The following is a 27,196-nucleotide window of genomic DNA, read 5'->3' as shown; positions in this document are numbered from 1 at the left end:
AAATTATTGCTTTTAAATGAATTAAAAAAGGTTTTCTTATTCATAGATATTTTGATTTTGAACTATTGTAATTTTATTTTCATGTTAATTAAGAAAGACAATAAAATTAGTTAGAAATAAAATAAAATATTATATAAGAAGCTATTAAAGTTACGAAAAAGGATAATGCTAATAGGATATTTAAATATAATTTCTGAAAATGCATTTTCCGAGAAATTGTTATATGGATAGGCTTATGTAAATTTATGTATTATAATTTTTAAAAAAAAATGTTGGTAGCGAAGCTGCTCTAAAATCCGTCTGTCTGTACTTGTTAGAGGGTTGCAGGTTTGTATTATTAGTCCATATAATTTACTTTCCCTTTATCTTTATTTTATCTATTGGGAGGAAAGGGACATTGGGCTGTTTATTTTAGTAGAAGATTTATAATAACGTTTTCTTATTCGTTGATCTAAAATATTTGGGGACTTTTAGTGAGTATTTTTTTTGTATCTTCATTGAGTTGTACATCACTTTATCGGTCAATGTATTATCCCTTTAGATCCCTGATTCGTCTATCTATCTTGCAAACTAACTCGCAAATGTGGGGAAAAAAAGTTTTCTTAATTCTATTTTTAAGATATTCTGTCTTATCTTCTTATAATAAGCAAATAAGGTTATTTCAAGGGATATGACAATGGACGATGAAATAAATTTTCCCTTCTGTGTAAAAGTTTTGACATTACTAGTCTCAACTAACCAAAACTAAAAGTTTTTTAAGCCAACGAATAAGTATGTACATCTTTAGGTTCCAGTAATATTTACAGTTCAAAGTACCCTTCCCTCCCATCTTGCCGAGTTTAAATTCCGCGGATATTAAAATGAAAATTAAGATTTAAACCAGTTTTGTTAGTCCTTAAGGCCCAGGCTGGTATTAATTTTATTATATTTATTTTGAAATTTGGGGAAAATTGTCTATAATACGATGCTATGCATGATTTTTCAGTATGGCTGAGAACCGATTCTAATCCAGCGGATATTAATCGGTTTCCAATCCATACTGGAAAAACTTGGCTTTTTAAAATTAGGTAGTGCTATTAATGTTTTATTTGCCTGGTGCATATTTTATAAAACATTGATTTTCAAACAATGTCCCATTGAGGAGAAATAGGAGAAATGAACAATAATAAACCCCTTTTCATTATTAGATTGTTATTTGAATTCGCATGTTAGAATCGTCTTGTTTATTATAAACTAACTAATAACACTTTCAAAAGGATAGCTTGCAACTCTAGGCCACTCCCACCGAATTAGTCCTGTCCATTGATTTCATTTTGAAAATGATTCCTGGACTATAAAGTACAAATATGACTCTAAAAGTCTAATATAAGGTATTGCGTCGATTTAAGAACGGTAATCATCCTTAGGATCTAGACATACCCAGTATAACATGAATGGAAATTGAACAAACATTGATTTTTTTCACGTAGCAAATGGACAAAGTTTGCTTGCCTGGCCCTTTTGCAACAATTTTAGTAACACAATATTTTGCAATATAGCAATGGGTGTGCATCCAATTCTGTACATGTATCACATTATTATAGCACCAGTACAGAGCCCTGTGGTACTCCATTTTTTACAATACAGCATTGGGTGTGCATCAAGTTCTGTACATGTATCACATAATCATAGCACCGGTACAGAGCCCTGTGGTACTCCATGTTTTACAATATAGTATTGGGTGTGAATTCACTTCTGCACATCAGAACTGCACATTCTGCCTTTGCCTAGGGATCAGAGAGATATTATAATAGACGATAAATTAATGCACATCCTAAATGATGATAAACAAAATCAACCATTCTTTAAAAAACATACATTGGTTTGAAAGATTGGGCACTACTAGTTTGAACCAACCTATAAGATTTTAAAAAAGTACACTACGAAGGATAAAACTTTGGGTACAGTATAAATAAAAGTCCAATGGTACCTTCTTTGTTATCACTTTTCCCTTTACTTCACTTTTTAATTGCTGTTTTATCTTTTTGTAAATACGCGGATTTGAATGGACACTCAAGCTTCATGCTGAGGCTATTTCAGTAATAGATCGACATTTTCTTATTTTCCTTATATTTTATAAACGATCTATCTATACCTAACTATTTATTTATTTTGTAGGTAATATTGAGTTTTGCATTATCAAATTGTACTTTTTGATAATGTATTTTCTGATTATAGGATATTTATTCTTTTCAATTTTAAAGAAGATTGAAAAATATTTTTCTATTATTTTGTTTTTAGTTTAAAAATAAAAAGCTTTTTAGTTTTTTTTTTAATTGAAATAATTGAAATGTTTGGTCTATTTTGGTCATAAACTAGCGGCCTCCCTCCTAGAGGCATACTAGGGTTACTTTTGAAAGAGAGTCGACCCACCTCATTAAATTAGTAGTTCTAAAAATATTGTCAAATTCTATAAGTGACATTTCAAAAAGATTTGTAAATGAGATATAAGTTACCGAGATCTTTTGCTACATCCAGACAGACAGACACACACACACACACACACTGCCATACAATTAAAAAGCATTGAATCATTTTATATAGTTTCCATATCCCTCCACATAGCACAGAGGTCAATCCAATATTATCTTCAGATGCCATGTCTCTATCCCTGCTGCACATAGCACAGAGGTCAATCCGATATTATCTTCAGATGCCATGACTCTATCCCTGCTGTACATAGCACAGAGGTCAATCTAATATTATCTTCAGATGCCATGACTCTATCCCTGCTGTACATAGCACAGAGGTCAATCCAATATTGTCTTAAGATGCCCTGACTCTATCCCTGTTGCACATAGCACAGATGTCAATCCAATATTATCTTCAGATGCCATGACTCTATCCCTACTGTACCTAGCACAGAGGTCAATCCAATATTATCTTCAGATGCCATGACTCTATCTCTGCTGTACATAGCACAGAGGTCAATCCAATATTATCTTTAGATGCCATGTCTCTATCCCTGCTGTACATAGCACAGAGGTCAATCCAATATTATCTTCAGATGCCATGACTCTATTCCTGCTGTACATAGCACAGAGGTCAATCCAATATTATCTTTAGATGCCATGTCTCTATCCCTGCTGTACATAGCACAGAGGTCAATCCAATATTATCTTCAGATGCCATGACTCTATTCCTGCTGTACATAGCACAGAGGTCAATCCAATATTATCTTCAGATGCCATGACTCTATCTCTGCTGTACATAGCACAGAGGTCAATCCAATATTATCTTTAGATGCCATGTCTCTATCCCTGCTGTACATAGCACAGAGGTCAATCCAATATTATCTTCAGATGCCATGACTCTATTCCTGCTGTACATAGCACAGAGGTCAATCCAATATTATCTTCAGATGCCATGACTCTATCTCTGCTGTACATAGCACAGAGGTTAATCCAATATCTAATATTATCTTCAGATGCCATGACTCTATCCCTGCTGTACATAGCACAGAGGTTAATCCAATATTATCTTCAGATGCTATGTCTCTATTCCTGCTGTACATAGCACAGAGGTCAATCTAATATTATCTTCAGATGCCATGACTCTATCCCTGCTGTACATAGCACAGAGGTCAATCTAATATTATCTTCAGATGCCATGACTCTATCCCTGCTGTACATAGCTCAGAGGTTAATCCAATATTATCTTCAGATGCTATGTCTCTATCCCTGCTGTACATAGCAAAGAGGTCAATCTAATATTATCTTCAGATGCCATGACTCTATCCCTGTACTTAGCACAGAGGTCAATCCAATATTATCTTCAGATGCATGTCTCTATCCCTGCTGTACATAGCACAGAGGTCAATCCAATATTATCTTTAGATGCCATGTCTCTATCCCTGCTGCACATAGCACAGAGGTTAATCCAATATTATCTTCAGATGCATGACTCTATCCCTGCTGTACATAGCACAGAGGTCAATCTAATATTATCTTCAGATGCCATGACTCTATCTCTGCTGTACATAGCACAGAGGTTAATCCAATATTATCTTTAGATGCCATGTCTCTATCCCTGCTGCACATAGCACAGAGGTTAATCCAATATTATCTTCAGATGCCATGACTCTATCCCTGCTGTACATAGCACAGAGGTCAATCTAATATTATCTTCAGATGCCATGACTCTATCCCTGCTGTACATAGCTCAGAGGTTAATCCAATATTATCTTCAGATGCTATGTCTCTATCCCTGCTGTACATAGCAAAGAGGTCAATCTAATATTATCTTCAGATGCCATGTCTCTATCCCTGCTGTACATAGCACAGAGGTTAATCCAATATTATCTTCAGATGCCATGACTCTATCCCTGCTGTACATAGCACAGAGGTCAATCCAATATTATCTTCAGATGCTATGTCTCTATCCCTGCTGTACATAGCACAGAGGTCAATCTAATATTATCTTCAGATGCCATGTCTCTATCCCTGCTGTACATAGCACAGAGGTTAATCCAATATTATCTTCAGATGCCATGTCTCTATCCCTGCTGTACATAGCACAGAGTTCAATCCAATATTTTGTAATCTTTTCAAATTTGCACTCAGATATGGACAAGGCTGAAAACATTGACATATAACTACTTAGATGTTGCACCAGATTTTTATGTATTCTAATAAATTAACAATTCCAGCTGGATCAAATAACGATACCCCCTATCATCCACCTTTACCCTATCCCCACCCCATCTACTAGATGAATAACAATAAAGACAATTTGAGAAACTTAATTTAAAGAAAAAATTTCCCCTGCCAATATATCCCTTTATTCTTTATCCATTGCTGGAAATATGGAAAGTGAGGAAAGGGAGAAAGATAATTTATTTTTGCAAGGGACATGGGTTGACTCTCGAAAGAAAATTGTTTTCAGTAATTAAAATGGATTTGCTGTCACTGTTAACAATAATGAAAATAAAAAAATCAAATATGATAAGGTAATAAAAAAAACACTTATTTTCATTTCATTTCAGAAATAAAGGGGGGGGGGGGATTAGTGTTTAACAAGGTACTTTTGTGAAAGCTAATTATAATATACATAAGAAAATATTTCTTCAGTTTTCTTTTCCCAACCCTAGTAAATTTCAAGGTGGAAATTTCTATGTTCAATTTCTCTTCCCATTTGATAGTAAAATTGAAGTAAATTGAAATTTTTATCACATATAGAAATTTTAGAGTATGTGCTGGTGGGGTGGGGGGGGGGGGGGGGGTGGATTGGACACAATATAAAAATCGTACAGCTACTATATAACGTAGTATTAGCAGTTGCGCATCTATTATTAATTGGCAATGAATTCGAACTGGGATGGAGAGGGCAAAAATAGCCTGAAACCATCCATACACTAAAATTCTAAATGATTTATCCAGATGCATTACTCATTATTAGAACTATAATAACTAATTAACAGTTAATCAATTCTTTATTATGAACTAAAAGTACAAAACATCAGGAATCTAAAGGGATAATGATGATAAACAAAATTACCCCTTCTGAAGATTCCAATTAGTAGTTAAAACGTTTGGACACTCAACTTAATAAACCAGTTCATAATTCATTTAAGGTCCCTGAATTTTTAAAGCCAACAATAAGAAAACGTTACTTTAAATTTTTGGGGACTAGAGTAATAAACAGCCTAATGTCCCCTCCTCCCTGACTAAATCTATATTATATAAGAAAATTTTGTCTAATTTTGTAATCAGCAAAAAAGTTGGTTGGTGGTGGTAACCTTGGTCCAAATTATTAATTCCAAGGATTAATTTTCTTATTCTTTCTTTGTGATGATATATTAGTAGAATCGAAGCCACTCTAAAATAAGTAATAGTAGTACGTTCGATTATTCGATTATCCGATTTTCTTTATCTAATACTAGTGGCAGGCTTTGTAAGTGTGGAGGAAACCTCCCCCAAAATACCTTCCTAGGACCAATGAGAAGTTTCACTGAGGAGTACAATACAGGTTCAGCGGTTAGCGAGATCCTTTAATCCAAACACATAGACTAAGTGTCATCCTTTTACTTTTTATATAAGAATAATTTTAGCTGGTTAATGCTTGGCTATTCATGAACAAATTTACTCTTGTTTCTGTGTATTGACCATCTATCTATCTATCATTGATCTAGAACTCACAAAAAGTTGATTTTGCAACCCCAGTAAAAAGTTAGCTGAGAAAACCTTTCTTCCAAGTTATTAATTCTTTGTTTTTAATATCTAGTTTTTAATTTTCTCTCCGTATTTCTGTCTATCTATCTAATTATAACTTTTTAGTGGCGCAGCTACTTCTACAGTCATAATATGTCTGTACATCATTAAAACAGCACAATCGGTAAGATTATATTATTTATTACAGTTTACATTCAGTGGTAAGATTACCAATCTTCATAAGAATATACTATTACTGCATTATAAAATATATTGTTCCTTTCTTTAATCTTTAATAATATTTTGTTGTTGTTAGTGCGCTACTTATAATCAATATTGTTCTTGTTCATAAAAAGGTTGTTCTCTAATTTTTGCATCAACTTGAAAAAAGTTGATTAGTACTGTCCTTGTACTATATTATTTATTCTTCATAATAATTTTCTTTTTTTTCTTTTTATTCATTTGTCTTTGTTTTCTTTCTCTCTCTCTCTCTCTTTATGTCTCTCTCGCTCTCTTTATTTCTCTCTCTTTCTGTCTCTCTCGCTCTTATTCTTTCTTTCTCTTTCTTCTCTCTCTCTCTCTCTCTCACTCTCTCTCTCTCCTCTCTCATCTTAACTTCCGCTATTTCTCGCTCTATTTCTTTCTTATAAGTTTTGATAGACATACATATGGAGAAAAACAATAAACAAGTAAATATGTTTTCATAAACCTTCATTAACATATTTTTTGCTACGTATTTTATCATAAAAAAACTTAGGCAACCTAAGCCCAAATGGTGACTAAAGACATTAAAAATATTTCCTACTGTTGCAATGATAGAAGTGAGTCATATATAGTTATATAGAGTAGGACGAATGCCTTTACAAACAACAGTCACAACTATTTATCATTTGAACAGATAGATCTTACATATAATATCCTACAATCAAAGGGTTGTATCTTACTTAATATTAAACGATCACTTTAATATTGAGTAACCTTGATAACAGCTGTGTACAATTTAATACAGAATAAAATTGTTTTATAGTAGTATTGCTCCTACTAAAAAGAAGTCTAAGAGCAAAAAATCTTATTAATATATCAATTCTAGAGCTCTTAATATGTTATTATGTTGTATAAGAAAATGAGAAAAAAGGATTACAGCATATTTCTAGATAATCTCAATAAGAATATGATAAGTTTATTATAGATCTTCATCATGGTGTACTAGTATAACCATATAGATGTAGAATAAAGTTATAGTTCTTTAATTATACAATTGAAGGAAGGGGAGGAAAATAGCCTAAAACCATTCCAACACCTATAGAAAGCTTCCTGTAAATTGTGAACTCATAAGCTACAGACAAAAAAACTAATAGAATATTATTTGTAACAAATACTATCTGTTTAGGTTTCCCCGGTGCTATTCTGAGTCTAGGGGAAATATGTCCAGAGAAGAATTCAGGAATCTGGATCGGATAGAAACCATAGGTAAGTTACTTTTTTTTAAAGCGTAGCAACCTAGTAATCTAAGCTGAAAAGTCGGTTGGTTAGTTTAGGTTATGTGAATGATTCAGTTCTTAAACATGCAATTACACAATAAGACAAATTTCATCAAATCCAGCTTCAATTTGACAGAAATTCAAGGGATCAAATGCTTTACAACAGTCAAAGATACACGAAGTAGGTATCTTATTTAATTAGGGAGGAAGGGGTTAGCTTAGAAACTTTTTAAGTCCAATTTTATATGCTCTCTCACTTTAATTAAACTTGAAATTGTGAATCATTCAAATTCGTTAATTTTTATAATCAGAATATTTTCAGCACTTTTTTTGTGTAATCTGTATGACGCATTTGAACTGTTTAATTTTCAATCTTTCACTCTCCAAGTACATGATATTTCAAAATATTCTTTTTTTGACATGTTTGTGTTTATTCCGTGTGTAACAAGGCCTAAAAATGTGGCATTCCATACATATTACATTGTGCAGAAAAAGAAAAATTACTTTTGTGTACCGTAGCTACCTTCTGATTTTGTCTTAAAACTAAAGACCCCCCCTAGCCTATTGGGTTTGTCTCCAGAAAAGGGAAAGGGAGTTTTACAGCTCCTTCCATTTAAATTTAGTAAAGAAAGGATATTTTGTCCCAAGAAAAATAGCCTTAAACCTACGGTTTGAGGATTTTAGATCTGTTTTCGAGATTTTACTGAATACCAGACAGACAGCTAACTATTATATTATATAAGGCATTTGAAAGAATTTAAAGAAATTTCAATTATCTCATAAAATAGTTTGCTGATATCCTGCGAATTATTGCAAAGTTGTCATCCTTGTTTTGTGTCCTTGCAAAATTTTACCTTTTTTGTTTTCATTAAAACAGTAAACTGCATTTCCTCTGCCTTATGGGGTTAGGTGTCCCTGCAGATTAGTCAACAAATATTATTCTTAAAATATTTTCTTTCATGGTCTAATATTCATTTTTACTATCTAAGAGCTGCTTGAATAGGTTTTAAGCTATTTTCTTGGGACATGACAACTATAAAACCTTTTCAAACAGAAGCGTACTGAAGTGGAGCGTAAATTTAAATTAAGAAGGCCTTGCTTCTCCTTATTTCATCCTCTGAAGATATGCACTGTCCCGGCAAAACCTTGTGCAAGCGACTGGTTCTAACCCTCCTAATTTTTGTTATTCTAAAGCTAAAATTATTTTGCAAGATAGGTTATCCTCACCTTACAAAAGGGCCTTTAGGTTTGTAGATAATATAATACAAGGATTTTCATCAATAATTTTTCTATTTTTGTTTTAATGCAAAAACACCCTAATGGGTGCAATTTCTCCTCCCCTTACCTCTTCTTTACTGCCATTAGGGTGCTAAATTTTCTCCTTTCCTCACATAAACAGGCCTTTTGCCTTGTTAGTGCATTATCAGGGGTTATGGAAAAGTAAATTCATATAGCAGACAAAGGATGTAGAATATACGTGGATAAAGGGGAAAAATTGTCGTCAAATTGGGTTGCTATATCCACTGTCATTTATTGGTCATTTTGTTAAACCAGTAGGAGGGGAGAGGATAGGTTGGCATCGTTATTTTAGCCCTCTAAAGTTTCACTTTATTAGAGAACCTGAAAATCTGGTGTAAGATCCAATTAATTATAAATCCATTTAAACAATCCACCAATAATGGACGAATTTACCCATGGAAAACCTCAGTTATATAGTGGCTTCGTAACTTCAAGAGTATAATATAAAGGAATTGGTATACGGAAGTAGTTTATAATTTTGTGTAACAAGATATCTATTACTTTTTCCCTGAATGCAATATTTTTGGAAGAGTTGACATTAGGTTGTTTGGAGTTTTGTTAATCTGTTATTTGTATGTATTATAGAGTTAATCTAGAGAAACAATCTGAACATCATCCAATAGGAAAACAGTAGTAGAATAACTCTTTCATATTATTGGTTAAAAAGTGTACAGATTTTTTTGAGAAGGGATTGCTATTTTTTTATTTCATTAGCATAATGAGTCAGCTATATTGTCACATTACTTAAAATAAAGCTTTGTTGACTTGAATTATATCATACAAAATTGAAAAATTTTGGGGTTAGATCATTAGATGAACCATCTACATATATTATGTCTATTGTATGTGTTTGTAGTTTGTTGTGACTGTACCAAACATAACAAAACCCTCTTAACTCTTTAAGTACCAATATTGTTTTAATTAAACACTAACCTAAACGAATTAAAGCTTTTTGAAATAAAAAAGATATGTTATTTTAAATAAAAAGGGGCATTAATTAAACCAAGGATTTTATTATGTTTTTTTTAAAATAAGAATGAACTGAAAAAAGTTATTAATTTACAAACACTGTGAAAAGTAGTGTAGGAAAATCATAGAGGTGAATTCAAAACCGCTGGGGCCATTATTTAATTATTAAAAATCAGATTTTATTTTTTTAACAAAAATTTTTTTTAAGGTGAGGAGCGACTACGCCACATGTCTGAGGGTGCGGGACGCCTGCGCACACGGTGGAGGGACTCCAGGGGCATCTTTGGCTCAGACAAGGGGATGGTGCAGGGAAGCGGCGGGGGTGTCCCTGGGGGTGTGGGTGCCGCCACCAGCAAGTCAGAGAGGAAGTATCAGATCTCAGAGTATGATATCTCTGTGTCAAGCTCAAATCTAGGGTAAGATTCAAACTGGTGCTTTCCTCTAAGTTTCTGTCAAGCGCTATACTCGACCCCCCTCTCTTATTTTTGAAATAAACTGAAAATAAAGAGTTGATATTTGTTTTCTTGAGCCTATAACCTTGCAGTACCCAATATAACAAAATATGACATATAAAGTAATAATCAAACAAACGAAAACCTACCCCCCCCCCCCCACCCATTATTTTTAAGGGCTTAAGGATTTCTTTGTGCTTAACAAGGCACTCTGTGGGAAAATGCCGGAAAATTTCTTTAGTAGTGCAACTACTAAACAATTTGGGTAGTCCGTACGTCCTTGTGTTTGTGTGGTAATTTGCTCGGATAGGATTTAAAAAATAGTATTATAGTTAATGCTCGTTTTTTTGAGTATGTCAACCAATACAAGTTCATTTAGATCATATAAAACACACAAGAACACGCTTGCAGCAGAGATGTACAATACATTTTTTTTAGATCCTTGGAGGACCTGGAATCCATAGCCTCCTCTAGCTGCAGCCGGCTCAACCTGAAGTCTGCCTCCAGAGACAGACAGCCCCGGCCTCTGTCCTCGAAGCTGGAGCCAGCCGCCGCAACAACAGGCAGCACCAGAAGTTTCTCCGGGGGTATGGGTGGGAAGAATACTGGTGTGAGCTGTGGGACTGGTAAATTGGAGGAGAATAATGGTTTGCCTGAGGTAAGGATTCGTTCGTTTGTCCGTCGAGTATGTTAACAAAAATAAGATTTTGTAGCCTATCCAAGATATTAATAGTCTTATTTTTGTGTAGGTTCCAAGAAGTTAGGTTTTTAAAGAGAATTATCAATCAGACTTTTAAATAGCACATAAATTATATTTTCAAAATAAGCCGCTCAGGTCGAATTTTTTAAACGTACACATTTTTTGCACACCCTTGAAATAGGCCGAATTATTATTAAACCATATTAGCTTCATCACTAAGAATGTTATTAATTATTATTTAGGTAAAGTTTGAGATCTACAACGAGGGTAATGCAGGATTTGAGGTGGATGATGGTTACTATGAAGGAGGGGAACATAGGGGCATGTATACTAATATACACCCTTCTTTAGAGTCTACACCTAGATATAAGGTATATCTATCTATATATAATATATACTAATATACTAGTCTACACCTAGATATAAGGTATATCTATCTATCTATATATATATATATATAATATATACTAATATACACCCTTCTTTAGAGTCTACACCTAGATATAAGGTATATCTATCTATATATATATATCTTAATACAAAGTAGCTTGATGTCTGTCCGTCCGTCTGAAGCTTAAGATCTCAGTAACCACTGAACCGATCGGATTCTACTCTTCAGGGTATATACATAGTGGTCCTGCGGTGGTTTTAAGCAATTTTCTTGGGGGGTGGGACACCCCCAACCCCCCAAAAACAAAACAAAAATCCTCCCAACATTTTTTTTACGAATTTTGCAAATTCGTTATTTAATCGCTATTTTTTTTTACGAATTTTGCTAATTCGTTATTTAATCGAGAAAATGTTTTCCTGCTGGGTAGGTGCGAAAATTTACGATCCGTTCTGCTGGGTAAGTAATAGAAGATGTAATTATACCTCTTGGGACAAAGCCCCTAGAGGCTAGGGGCAAAGCCGCTAGTATAATATATACTAATATACACTAGATATAAGGTCACCTTTTCTTAATTCAGTATATTGATTTCGAATCTATGAAGAAAATTTTATTTTGTTAAATAATTATTTTTTTAATTGGTTTTATTAATCTTACCATCTATCCTTATCTTATCTGTCTATCTTATTATCTATCAACATGCACACTAATCTATCATCAAGTTGTAGCAATCGATTTATAATTACTTAGATGTTGCACCAGATTTTCATATACTCTAACAAATTGATACTCACAGCAGGCAAAAAAAATAACAATACCTTCCGTCCAACCGATTTTTTGCTTCCCCTCCCCTCCTACTGAATCCACTGACCAATAAATGAGTTTCATTAAGTTATCTAAATTGACGACAAATTAAATATCTACGTATACTATATCCATTGTTGTAACTGTAATACCCAGGAAAATGTTACCATACAGCCATGCATGCATGCATAGCTTTATTTGTGCAATGTAATGTCAGGGAGGGAGGCAGGGAATTACACTGGTGCCACGTTTTTGTAACCACGTTGTCTTATTCGTTTATTGAATTGTTATTTGTTGGTTTCAAACAATTAAAGTTCAAACTGAAGTGGTTACTTTTTATATTTATTGTAATTACATAAATTTTGCGTCCTATGTCTTATCCCTTAAGATCCCTGAGTGTACATAAATGCATAATTTATGTACACACACATATAACATATATCATTTACAGGGTGAAACAGCAAAATTGTCACATATTTTTCAACTATATATTGATAATTTTTTTTAAAGTCTCTAATGCTCGTGATACAGGGATATATACAATCAGTTTACATCCCAATGACTATAAACAAAATCACCTTATTTAAAGATTATTGGTTGAGACGTTTATACTTCTAGTTGTGAATCAACCAAGCAAAATTATTTGAAAGTACCCAAAGTTGTTGAGCCAACGAATAAGATTATAAAACTATGGGTACCGTAATTTTAATTTAATTCTGATTTGTGTACACATAACCTTTTTCTGAGATTTTAATGGACATAAAATTACAAAAATATGACTTAAATGATAAAAAATAGAATTTTATGGCAATCCGAATTAATGTACTTCCTGTATTTTCAAATAATACACATTAAAAGCAAGGAAAACTAAATATGTAAAATTCACAGAAATCTAGAAATATTTGGGTTGGGTTCCCTGTTCACCTAGAAGTGGTTTGCTGACAATCTATTTGAACAATTATTGTCGACAAGAAGTTCCTAATAGCTTAACATCGAGGGGCACGTGGTTAGGGGGGGTAGGGGGTAGGATCAGGACCAACCACTTTTAAAGGCTTTGGGAGGACAGAGAATTTTTGTGTGAGGGTGCCCTCCCCCAAAATAATCATGAAACTTCTCTGGGCCTATAAGAAGGTTAACTGTAGAGGTGAACCATATCGTTTCAACAAGATTCTTCGCTACTGTTAGACATATTGACATCCGACGTCGACATTGTGTCCAATTGTAACTAAAAATTCTAGTTTTTCACCATATTAATGACAATTTAGTTTAACTGGGTAGTTCAGGTAGTAAATTTAGCCTGAATCATGACATCAAGTAAACTAAGTATATACTAACACTCTATCCAACTAGCTATCCAATTGTCTATCCAGCTATCTATCTATCTATCCTGTTACCTGGGAATTTATTTGGGTTTTAGTACATTTAAGAAGAATTTAGAATTTATTATTAACTAATGCAATACATTTAAATTATTAAATATACATATAAAATCATATTTTAAAAATTGCATAGCAAGGAGTAATTAAGCCTTGGAGTAGGCCGTAAATTTACCCCTTTAATTGATTTCATTTATCATTTTATTTATAGCCAGAAATTACAAAAATTATTTATTATATAAAGATATTTACACGAATTTAATAGATCAATAATTAAGTGGGTTGACTAAATAACTATTTACAGTTACAGAAGTTGGTACAGATTTTATTTCTTACAGGAAAAGCATTTTCTTTTGTTGCAATGAAATGATTTATAATTTAAAAGATAATCTTTTTTAATCATGGACAATGATTTCTTTACAGAGTCTGAAAGCCTTATTTCATTTCTCAAGTTATTCCAAAGTTTTGGAAATGACACTGCTGGAAAATATTCAAGATGTTTTGTTTTAGGTATACTTATCAGTAACTTTTTTGATCTCTGAGAAGAAAGAACTTTAAACATGTTATCAAAGCTTTCTGGGAGTTTCTTATGAAAAAATTTACTTATAAAATTTAAAATGTTTAAATTTACCAAATCATCAAATTTTAAGATTTTAGATTGTCCAAACAAAATTTCAGTGTGTGCATTATAATTAGCACCTACAATAATCCTTATTGCCCTTTTTTGGTGTTTTCTTATTTGATCAATATCTTTACTTTTAGAGAGACCCCATGTGATATTAGAATAATTTAAGTGAGGCAAAATCATTGAGGAATAAATCGTTTTCAAAGTTTTTGATGGGAGAACATTTTTTATTTGATTTAATGCATATAGAGAACTAGAAACTTTGTTTTTTACCATTTTTGTATGCTCATTCCAATTGAGAAATTCATCAAGATGTACCCCAACAAATTTAAAAGACTTTGTTTTATTTTCATTGCTGATTCTCTCAACTTCCTCCCCATTAATGAAGATTCTAAAGTTATTATTGACAGGTTGCATACTGCTAAGTCTGAAGACCATGTATTTTGTTTTAGATACATTTAAAGAAAGTTTATTTGCCCTAAACCATACTGATGCCTTATCTAATTCTTCATTTAATGATGTTTTTATGGTTTCTAAATTACTTGAGGTTTTACAAAATATTGTGTCATCTGCAAAAAGGCTACAAAATAAGGTTGTTGAATTTGGAAGGTCGTTTATATACAACAAGAACAAAATTGGTCCAATGACAGAGCCCTGTGGTACTCCATGGGTTAATACTTTTTCTTTGGACTTTACACCAAATAAGAAATACAGTGCTAAGCTTTAATTCAAGTGAAATTGTTTATCTAGATACACAGTTGAAATTGTATTTTATACTTATATTAATAAGGAACTTTCTATTAAAATATAAAAGTTTTTTTTATTTGAAAAATTTTAAGTTTTCCAAATAATCTGAATAATTTTAGTTTATTAAACACTTTGTTAAAGTCAATATTAAGAATTTTGGATTTTCAACAAATTTGAAAGGGGCAATTGAGGTACGAGTGGGGGGTCATTTTTCCTAGGGCTAATATTTCTTGTGAGGGTGGTGGTACTCTCCCTTAAAATAGATTTGAACCTTCCAAGGACCTATGCGAAGCTTCACTTTAAAGAAGATCACATCGATACACGGGTTAGAGTGATACCTACCATCATCAACTACACTTCCAGTGGTTTTTCAATAACGTCGACAAAGAGAACATCTCTGCTAACTCGAGTTTTTAGTATGCCTGACAAAGAGTAAGACAACACCAGCCTGTCTTATTCGGCTTCTCTTAATCAGAGCTGGAATCGAGCAAAACCCTGGCCCAGACCATTGGCCCTGTATTATTTGTGACAGAAACCTTTCACCCTATGCTGTACAATGCTCAACATGTCTAGAATGGCTCCATGTCAAATGCTCTGGATTAAAATCTACAAATCAGAGAAACAAATTAAAATCCTGGACTGGACCATGCTGCACCCCCCCTTCACCCCCTGCCCCCTCTTCTCTTGCCCCCGCCCCCTCTTCTCGTGCCCCCGCCCCCTCTTCTCGGGCCCCTGCCCCCTCTTCTCGTGCCCCCGCCCCTTCTTCTCGTGCTCCCGTCCCCTCTTCTCGTGCCCCCGCCCCCTCTTCTCGTGCCTCCGCCCCCTCTTCTCGTCCCCCCACCCCTTCCTCTCATGCCCCTGCCCCCTCTTCTCGTCCCCCCACCCTTTCTTCACGTGCCCCCACCCTTTCTTCTCATTCCCCCACCCTTTCTTCACGTGCCCCCGCCCCCTCTTCTTCTCCCATTCCCCCCACACCTCCCCCTAGTCCACCCCATCCAAATAACCCACCACTTCAACCCCCCCGTCCACCCTCACCCCCTGAAGGCCTGAACCTGAACATATACCAACACAACATCAATGGTATATCTGGCAAAAATGATGAACTTCTCCACGAACTAGAGAATGGAAAATATCACATTGCCGCAATTCAGGAGACAAAACTCACAGACAGATCAAAGCTGAAAAACACCCCTAACTACACATTTGTCAGAAAAGACCGTGGATTCAACAAAGGAGGTGGCCTGGCATTCTTAGTTCATAAGAATGTAAATTTCAATCTTGAAAAGGAACCAGCCATCCTCGAACAAGATCCACATCTTGAATCCATCACCATCAGTATACCTGGCAAGAACAACACCCTCTACATTCGTAATGTGTATATACCTCCTCAAAGCAGCTGTGAACAACAATACAGACCACCACTTGAACATCTACATGTTGGTCTTGGTGACACATACTACATTATTGGTGATGTAAATGCTCACCACGAACTCTGGTATTCTGAAGCTACACCTGATCCTAGAGGTAGACTTCTTGCTGACACCATCTCAGGGCAAGATTATGGCATAATCAATGAAGATCAGCCCACCCGTGTAACAAACCAGTCGTCCACAGCACCTGACATCAGCTTAGCCTCACCAAACCTGATTCCCACAACAACTTGGAAGGTATTAAACAAGCTCAGCTCAGATCATCTGCCCATCTCAATCAGTCTATCAATTGAACTTAAGAAAAACAACACTCAACATCTCAACTTCATCAACTTTTCTAAAGCAGACTGGCCTGAATTTACCAAATTCACAGAAAACATCTTCGCCACTGCTAGAAACGTCTCTAACATCCACAATTCTGAAAAATTCTTCCGTAACACCATCTTAAGAGCCACCAAAAAGTTCATTCCAGCAGGAAGAATACCAAAAACAATAAATGCTCTACCCACAGAAGTTGTTAGATTGATTGATATCAGGGATGACATCAAGAAGAATAATCCTGGCGACAACAGACTCCACGAACTTAATAACAACATCAATCAAAAGATCAAAGATCACAGGAAACAAAAATGGATTGAACATCTAGATGATTGCCAACCTGGATCGAAAAAACTCTGGAGCACCATAAAAAGTCTGAACAACCAACCTCAGCAACCTGATAACCAGGGTATTAACTTCAATAACAGGACCATCAACCATCCCAAAAAACTGGCTACAAATTTCAATAAACAGTATACCCCAACAACAAGTAAGAAACCACAACAAGCACTTCGGAAGCTCATTAGGGCAATGAAACAGAAACCTAAGGACCCAACACCTATATTCACCCCTGCACAGACCTTAGAGGCGATTAAGAAGGCTAAGAGCTCAAAAGCCCTGGGCCCAGATGGGTTGTCCCCCATCATGCTTAAACATCTTGGCCCAAACGGAATAAACTTCCTCACTAACATCTTTAATGAATGCATTAAATGTTCCATAATTCCATCAATCTGGAAAACAGCGAAGATTATTCCACTTCTCAAACCTGGCAAGCCTTCAGACCAAGGGACCAGCTACCGCCCGGTTTCACTTCTCTCTCCCGCCATTAAGATATTGGAAGCACTACTCCTTCCTATCATCAATGCAGCAGTTAATCTAGCAGACCACCAGCACGGCTTTAGGAAAAACCGTTCAACAACAACAGCCCTCCACAGCACACAATGGCATAGACTCGAAATAAAGTATTACCAAACTTTACCAATAAACTGTAAAGAGATATGATAAATATACAACCAAAATAACAAGTTAATGTTGAAATTCAAATCCTTCTCGTTCCTTCTTGAATATAAAATGAATTTGAAAATTTTGAAGATATATTTTAATTTCCTTATCAGGATGATGTTTTTATATGTCGTCTTTATGACAGGTTATTATATTATGAATATATTTCTTAAATTATGTATATAAAAAAATATTGTACAATAATATCAAATTAAATTAAAAATAATTTATTTTTTATGTTTTTTTTTGTTCCAAAATCATCCCTGCATTAAAGAAAGAAAAATGTGTGTTTTGTTTTACAAAGCAGACTAAATATATTATGATAATATACAACGTCTCTTTGTGAGTTCATATTTATAATATTGATTTTTATAAATGAATTAATGAAAAAATATTTGTTTGAAATTTGACTAAATATCATATCGTATAATTTACTTCACCCTTTTATTTAACAACCTTTGTTTTTAGGTCCTTTTTATTTAAATATTTCAAACAGCTGCCTTTTTTTATCTTTAAAGTTAGAAAAAACATTTTTTTCAGAAGATGTTTATCTTTATTATTATTAGTAGCGAAGCTACTTTATAATTCACAATGTCCGTCCGTCTGTCCGTCCGTCCATCAGTCTGTCCGTCATGAGACAGAATAGGGGAAACGTGATTTTCTCGGCTCCTATTAAAGATAGACAGCTGAAATTTTTTGACAAGATTCCCATTATTAAGGAGCACAATTAACTATAAAACATCAAGGGCGATCGGACCGCTTTTTGGCAAGTTTTAGGCTATTTTTGTATTTTTCACATTTTTCTCCATATCTTCAGTGTTTATGGTCCGATTAAAAAAATTTTTTCAGTTATTGATATCAAAATTAAATTTCCTGTCGGTTACAGTAAACAATCATGACGGTCAAACTGCCATTTTGCAGGTTTTAGGCTATTTTTGTATTTTTCACATTTCCACCATATCTTCAGTGTTTATGGTCCGATTTTAAAATTTTTTTCAGTTATTGATATTAAAATTAAATTTCCTGTCGTTTACAGTAAACAACCATGACAGCCAGACTGCCTTTTTGCAGGTTTTAGCCTATTTTTCACATTATTCTCCATATCTTCAGTGTTTATGGTCCGATTTTCAAATTTTTTTCAGTTATAGATATCAAAATTAAATTTCCCGTCGTTTAAAGAAAACAACCATAGCGGTCAGACTGCATTTTATCAGGTTTTTGGCTATTTTTATATGTTTTACACATTTTCCCATATATTTGGTGTTTTTAGTCCAATTTTCAAACTTTTTTGGAACATCAGTATCAAAATAATTTTTCCCATTGTTATGAGAATCTTTTATGTAATCTACTTTGACCGTCGTCATCATTAAAAATAAAACACGGTTTTGTGTTTATTTTCTCCAATAAATCTATTCTTGTTTTTAATAAATACACTTTAAATCTACTTTTACGTATTTCCATCCATGATTTTTTGTGCTTCGCTACTTATGGATGTTGTCATCCTTGTTTTATATTAGAAATCTCAAAATTTATTAGTGGAACCATAAAGTATTTTGAATTTGGGCTGTGGTAAAAAATCTTGATAGTGGACATAAAAATGCACATGAAGCTCTCTAAATTTTTTTTAGGATTATTTTTTTTGGGGGGGGATATTCACCCCCCAATTAAAAAACTGTTTGGGGGTGTAAATTTTATATGGGGGGGGGGATAATCACCCCTTTCCCCCCTCCCCTTGGACGTCCTTGTAGTTGTTACAAAATGGGTGAAATTGCACCACAGTTCTGATCCCACAATGTAAAAATTTCAAGTTAGTTTGAAACAGCATTTTGACACTCCGAGTATCATTTTACCCACAAACCTGTCGCATAACTCTTTTTTTTTAATTTGAATCCATAAATAAAGCTTAAACGTCTTTGATTTTTTTATCCTTATATAAAAGTATCATGTTAACTATAATTATCTATTTGTCTCAAAGAATCTTGCTAACTGCTAGACAGATATGGTTTTTCTTTACATTAAAGCTTTTTATATGTCCTGGCAATGTTTATAACTATTTTGGGAAGGGTGCCTCCACCATATAAAAATTGCTCCTGAACAAAAAATAACCCTCTAAAAATTCTGAAAAACAATCATCTTAAGTATAGTTAGGACTCTCCACCCCCCCCCCCCTTTCCCTCCCTATCCCCAAGTGCCCCTAGAGACTTTAAGGGTACGTAGCCGATAGTCCTTATATGGAAATAATGAGATGTATGTATATCTGTCTGTAACAAAGAAACTCGCTATCCACTGAACAGATTTAGTCCTTGGGTTTTTTTTTGTAAAACTTAAATTTAAAAATGAAGGGGATCAAATTCTAGTGCCCCTAATGAGCGCTGGGGGCGTAGCCGCTTGTTTTAAGTATGTCAAGCATCATTTTAAAATTAAAAAGAAAATAAATGTTTCAGATAATAACAACCCAACAAATTATGTCTATAGCAATTTGATCAGCTGATTGGTTTGAATACTAGATGTTTTTTTAAGTAGCGCAGCTACTCTAAATCTAGGGGATAAATCTAATTTTGCTTATAATTTACTTTCAGGTGTTTTAAACGTTGTAAATTGAAGATTTTATTTTGATAATTAATATTTTACAACAATATCTGCTATAAACTGTGAGTAAGTTTGATAAAATTACGTTTTTTTGCAAGCTTTTTGGAAAATACTTCATTATTTTTATAATTCTGACAAAATAGAATTTCTGTTTAAGTAAATAACATAGCCACAAAAAGGTTTAAGTGGTTATTGAAATATTTTATTACCATTCTTGATAATTAAATAGTCGTTAACTATGTTTAATTTGCATTTTTAAAAAAGACAAGTAAAATATCCTACTTTAATGCTACTTTTATGAAGTTATCTTAAACCTTTTCCAAAAGTTTATTTTATAAAACTATTTTATTTTCCATTGATTTTATTGATTATATAGGTTCAAAATATTAAAAGTATTTTTTAAAGGCTATAGATGAATTTTGATTAATTTCGATTTTAAATTTTTTTAATTTTTTTCAAATCTGAAAGAATATGCATGTCTTTTCAAAGAATAGATTAAATAAAAAACGAAATTAAACATATTCAGGCTATCAAAAAGCAAAAAATATTCTTTTTTACCATTAAATCGCAAATATTTAAAATCATTAGATTTTAAGCTTATTTTGCATGGAAACACATTTTTTCAGTTATTTCTTCTCAACAATGGATCTTAAATGATTATTACTGAAAACTTTTATGAAAATGTTATTAACAAAAACTTCAAATAAAGGAAATAATTGCCGTTTGCGAAAATGTGTGCAAAAAGTTGCCAATATCTCGTTAGAAGGGACTTAATAGATTTTAATTCTTACTGCTTACGACTCAGTGGACTATAAACTATTAGAAAAGTATCACTTTAAGGTGAAATTTTGAGGGTCAACTTTTTTTCTTTTAAAATTCGCAGTGAGCATTCTTAATCACATTAACGCTGGACTCAACAGGAAGAAACCCGTACATCGTACTGTTTCTGTAGCCATCGACCTTTCCAAGGCGTTTGATACTGTCGACCATCAGATTCTCCTGGAGGATATCAACAACCTTACCCTCAATGACCATATCAAACGTTTCCTGTGTGCCTACTTACGTGGCAGACAAACGTTTGTAGTTTTTAGAAACTCTAAATCTACGTTTAGCAAGGTCAAACAAGGAGTACCACAGGGTGGTGTTTTATCACCTGTGCTCTTCAACCTGTACATGTCCTGGATGCCTTCTCCACCAGGTAGTGTTAAATTAGTGACTTATGCTGATGACTCTAACATCTTAAACTCAGGCCCCATCATTGACAAAGCAGTACAAGAGATCAACATCTATCTGTCCACCCTAGATGAATGGTTTAAAGGACGAAATTTATTCATTTCTCCATCTAAATCATCGGCTACACTCTTTACTACTGCTTCTGCCGAAGTTAATGAAACTCTCGACATAAAAATCAATGGTGAAACGGTTCCAACAGTAAAGAAACCCAAGTTTCTAGGTGTTACATTTGATGGTCTCCTATCCTTCAATCAACATGCCACAGATATGAAAACCAAACTTCAGTCCAAGAACAACATCTTAAAAGCATTGGCTGGAACAGACTGGGGCAAAGACAAGGAGATTATAACCAACACCTACAAAGCCATAGGCCAATCTAATCTGAATTATTGTGCACCAATTTGGACTCCATCTTTGAGCGACACAAATTGGAAGAAACTTCAGACTACTCAAAACTCAGCACTTCGTATTGCCACTGGATGCCATCTGATGTCTGATATTGATCATCTCCATCATGAAACCAAAATCATGAAGATCAGACCCCACTGCGAAATGCTAAGTAAACAGTATCTTCTCTCAACTCAAAAACAGGACCACCCTAACCCAGTCAACCTAAATGGCCGCCCACCCCCACGCCAAATGAAACAAACCCTTGAGTCTAGGTTTGGAGCCACTATCAAGGCCCTCTCAGCTCCAAACATTTCCTCTGAGGACTATAAGAGGAAGCTCAAAGTCATTCATACTAACTCTGTAAGAGAAATGATTGACTCCATGGCTCACAGCAAAGTTTTGAATGCTCCCCCACCAAAAATAAGTGACTCTGAAAAGGACCTTCCCAGAGCCGCCAGAACAACTCTTGCACAACTTCGTTCTGGTTACAGTACTTTCCTCAACAGTTACAAGGCAAGAATTGACAATAATGCCACAGATCAATGCCCATCTTGCCCAGCCGCACACACTACAGATCACCTTTTCAATTGTCCTGCTAACCCGACCAACCTGACCGCCAGAGACCTCTGGACAGCACCACTGGAAGTGGCCAGATTTTTAAATCTGGCAACAGATGATGATGAACATGGATGAGCAGGAGTACTGGGCTAACAGAAGAAGAAGATCCTTCGAACAGACAGACAGACAGAGATCCTGTAACTTTTTTATATTTTTATATATTTTTTATAGGAATCAATTTGTGTTTTATTTTAGGAGGAAGAATTCGGGCAATCTTTCAAAAGCACAATGTCCAGTTCTAGTTCTACTACGAGTATGCCTATTTGTAGGTGAGTGTCTATCTATATATCTAGTTCTAGTTCTACTACGAGTATGCCTATTTGTAGGTGAGTGTCTATCTATCTATCTAGTTCTAGTTCTACTACGAGTATGCCCATTTGTAGGTGAGTATCTATCTATCTATCTAGTTCTAGTTCTACTACGAGTATGCCCATTTGTAGGTGAGTATCTATCTATATATCTAGTTCTAGTTCTACTACGAGTATGCCTATTTGTAGGTGAGTATCTATCTATCTATCTAGTTCTAGTTCTACTACGAGTATGCCTATTTGTAGGTGAGTATCTATCTATCTATCTAGTTCTAGTTCTACTACGAGTATGCCTATTTGTAGGTGAGTATCTATCTATCTATCTAGTTCTAGTTCTACTACGAGTATGCCTATTTGTAGGTGAGTATCTATCTATATATCTAGTTCTAGTTCTACTACGAGTATGCCTATTTGTAGGTGAGTATCTATCTATATATCTAGTTCTAGTTCTACTACGAGTATGCCTATTTGTAGGTGAGTATCTATCTATCTATCTAGTTCTAGTTCTACTACGAGTATGCCTATTTGTAGGTGAGTATCTATCTATCTATCTAGTTCTAGTTCTACTACGAGTATGCCTATTTGTAGGTGAGTATCTATCTATCTATCTAGTTCTAGTTCTACTACGAGTATGCCTATTTGTAGGTGAGTATCTATCTATCTATCTAGTTCTAGTTCTACTACGAGTATGCCTATTTGTAGGTGAGTATCTATCTATCTATCTAGTTCTAGTTCTACTACGAGTATGCCTATTTGTAGGTGAGTATCTATCTATATATCTATCTCTCTTTATATGTATCTGCAAATTCTATATCTATTTTTAAATCTATTAACTTATCAATCTATCTTTTTTCATATTTTTTTATTTCATAACTATGATTTTATCTTTTATTCAAATATATTTAATGTTAAAAAGGCTTAGTGTATGGAGCTGTTGCTAGTTCAAATTATTATCTAAAAAATCAATTTTTCGATAGTTAAGCCATTGCTACAAGAAACTTGGTCAGTAATTTCTAGAATTAACGAGTTGAGATTTTTCTTCTGATAACACCGATTTAAAATTCATGTACAAGTTTAACATAAAAATACAAGATAGATTACACATATAATGTATATATAAGGCTTATATATATAGATTTACACTAGAGTGAACTAAACTGAACATATATGTAAAATTAAAGCTTAACTTATCTATTCTCACTTCCCTTTTATATATCCTTTCTTATTCCTTTCTCCTTAAATATTTTCTCCTTTACTTTGAGCCCTAGAAGCACTCCCCTCCCACCCCCCCCCCCCCAAATATTTGCAGAGAATTAGAATTCTGCACAATTTTCCTGCAAGGATTATATACACAACTTCAAGGTTATCAAATCAAGGATAAGCAATTATAAATGCGCTTTTAAAATATATGATTTTAAGGGAAATTAATAAGCTAATTTTAATATCTGTTCAGTATCAATATTTACAACATTAAGGTTGCTTAATAAAGGTGGAACAATAAATGATGTACTGTTGGGCTATTTTATTTTTTCTAATTTAAACTTTTTGAACTATACCAGACAAGTTTATTCTCTACAAATTTTGTAGAATATTTGTACAATTTATCTTTTTAACAGGGGATTCAATTAAATATGATCTTACCTGGAAAAAAATACAACTATTTTTTAAAATTTAGTTTAAAGTTTTGAATAACTTTGTTTGCTTTTATGCAGCAATAATTTTTGATGATCTAATAACCTAAACTATTTTAGAATAATTATCCCCTTAATTAGCCTCAGCATCATGATTTAGAAAGAGAATTATAACATTAAACAAAATACACTATGGAATACATCAAACAATTCTCATAAATTCTAAATTCTATGTGGAACACAGACACACGTACATATTTACACGAAAATGACATATTCTTTGAAATTCTTATACAAATTTTTAAGGAGCAGCTACTCATCAATTTACTTTTTTTATTGCAAGCATAGTAACATAAAGTATTTTTTTCAATAACATCAAAGATCTTAGAATATAAGTTCATCTTATTACATTATATAGAAAATTAAGAAAACTATATTTATTTTAAAATAAAAGAAATTGTAGATTATTACCAACAGAGAAATTACAAAAATTAAATTGTCATGTTCATTATTATTTAGTATTTTTGAGTTTTCAAATTAGATGAAAGGTACATGTTTTGATTTAAATAAATGCCAAATCAAAAATCTTTTTTTAATAAAGAGTCAGAATGAGGCATTTTTTGGTGAACTAAACTTATTCATCTTTACTAAGCCTACTCAAACTAACAATGATATTACCATAAATAGATGTAGTTTTAGATTTACTTTTTTGTGAATAATGTTAGAATCATTTTAAAGGTGGTCACCCTTGTTGAAATTAAAAATTGTGTTGGTTATGATGTGTGTTGGTATTCTATTACAGCTTATTTAATATTCATAGAATGTGTAGGTTCTTTTTTGTGTGTTTGTGTGTAAGTGAACAATACATGTGTTTCATGCACTTAAAATTCTATATTTAAATTTTAATACATCTCTTAAACTTTACCTAAACTTTTTTATTCCTTCGTCTCATAAAAATTTTAATATTTTATCAAAAACCAACTCTATTTATAGTTATTACATTTCTTAAAACATAAGAAAAAGAATATGATTTGAATAAATGGTATAAAAGGTTTTATTTATATATAGTCAGTCTTTTTATCATATTTTACTGACTTATTTGTCTTTTCCAATATTGGATTATGTAACCCAATTATCATTCAGTTTTTCCTTTACTATAATACATGTACAAGTTATTTACATAAAGAAAATAGATAATTATAGACTTCTTGCATGCTGTAAAAAAAGCTAATATACTTTCCCAATTCACTAATTGTGATATGAACTACTAATAAAGTAATAATACTCTTTGAACTTTTTTTTACTAAAAATCATGTTTTTGAGTTTTTTCATGGCATTATTAACAAAAATACATATCTTTTAGTCTCAGCAAAATCAAAATAAATTTATTGAAAGTTTAATTCTTTTATTTGTATGTGTGTTGTGTTTGGAAAGTTTTCCACAAAACTTATTTGAAAAGACAACCTTGTATGAAGAACCTTGAAGATTGTAAATTAAATTTGGTGAATATCATCCTTTAAAATGAGCTCCAACTTTATTAATCAAGAACAATGTTTGTCAAGTTTTATCCTAACTTGGCTTGTTTGTTTAGTTTGCAGCTAAATATTTTAGAAATATTATACTTTATTATCATGATAATGAATAGATACTTTACTCATGCAGTATACACAATATCCTAAACTTTAACACTGTTAGAAATATGCTATGTATAATAGAGCACAATTTCTCCCAACTTTAGTGAAATGGACTGTTCCAATTACCTAGTTTTGTTAGAGATCCTTCAATTGTTCCTTTAGATTTAGCTTAGTCTATAAATGATCAAAAGAACTTTTACTAAATATACAAATATGTAAAAACTCTGAAACATATTTTTGATTATTGCATATATTACAAGATTATTATATTTAAATCGTCTATTTGAAAGAATAAAAAAACATGTCAAATTCATAGATTTTCAAAATTATGCATAGAAAACAGGACTCTATACTAATACATTTTATCTATATATTAAATTTACTGTGTAAGTACAGCAGTTAAATTTAAAATTTCTACCAGTTTATTTCCCCAGATGAGATATTTAATTGGTTGTGTATATAAATGGGTACTTAGGCTGAAAAGAGGTATTAGAATTAGAATTTAACATATTTTCTTCAAAGGGGTAGTTTCACGAAAGGCATTTGAACTTAATTTAGTGATCCGCATATTTTTTCCTGGTTAATTGGTTAAACTACATTTATATGACATATATTTGAAAGAATTTTAATTTTCTACCACGTAGTTTTTAAACTATCAAGACTTGAAAATCGTCTTTTTAAATTGCATTTATCACAAAAAGACAATTTTCAAGTATTGATATATCAAAACACCGTGGTAGAAAATTTAAATTTTTTCAAATATATGCCATATAAATGTAGTTTAACCAATTAACCAGGAAAAAAATATACGGATCACTAAATTAAGTTCAAATGCCTTTCGTGAAACTACCCCTTTGAAAATTTTATCAAGCTATAAATAATCACCAAAAATCACATTATGATCTACTAATAAAACTATTATTTATTTTATAGATGTTGCTTTATTTTAGTAGCTTTATTATTCAAAACTGCAATTATATGTGTTTGTGTGTGTTGTATTTTTGTGTGTCTGTG

General features: G+C 33.0%; 1 protein-coding gene across 4 annotated transcripts in view; it reads left to right on the top strand.

Annotated features, from left to right (window-relative positions):
- Positions 1-27,196, top strand: part of LOC145313779 (uncharacterized) — a 136,370-nt gene that overhangs the window by 60,560 nt on the left and 48,614 nt on the right. For all 4 annotated transcript variants that reach the window (XM_080153384.1, XM_080153383.1, XM_080153386.1 and 1 more), the window contains exons 6-10: positions 7,579-7,658; positions 10,146-10,353; positions 10,828-11,047; positions 11,332-11,460; positions 22,805-22,878. In XM_080153384.1, the coding sequence (XP_080009510.1) occupies positions 7,579-7,658; positions 10,146-10,353; positions 10,828-11,047; positions 11,332-11,460; positions 22,805-22,878 (711 nt within the window). The remainder of the gene's footprint in view (positions 1-7,578; positions 7,659-10,145; positions 10,354-10,827; positions 11,048-11,331; positions 11,461-22,804; positions 22,879-27,196) is intronic.

Source organism: Acartia tonsa, chromosome 3, assembly GCF_053477335.1.
Source record: "Acartia tonsa isolate MP-2025a chromosome 3, ASM5347733v1, whole genome shotgun sequence".
Lineage (NCBI taxonomy): Eukaryota > Metazoa > Arthropoda > Copepoda > Calanoida > Acartiidae > Acartia > Acartia tonsa.
Note: the sequence above shows the minus strand (reverse complement) of the source record. Positions and strands in the feature narration are given on the sequence as shown.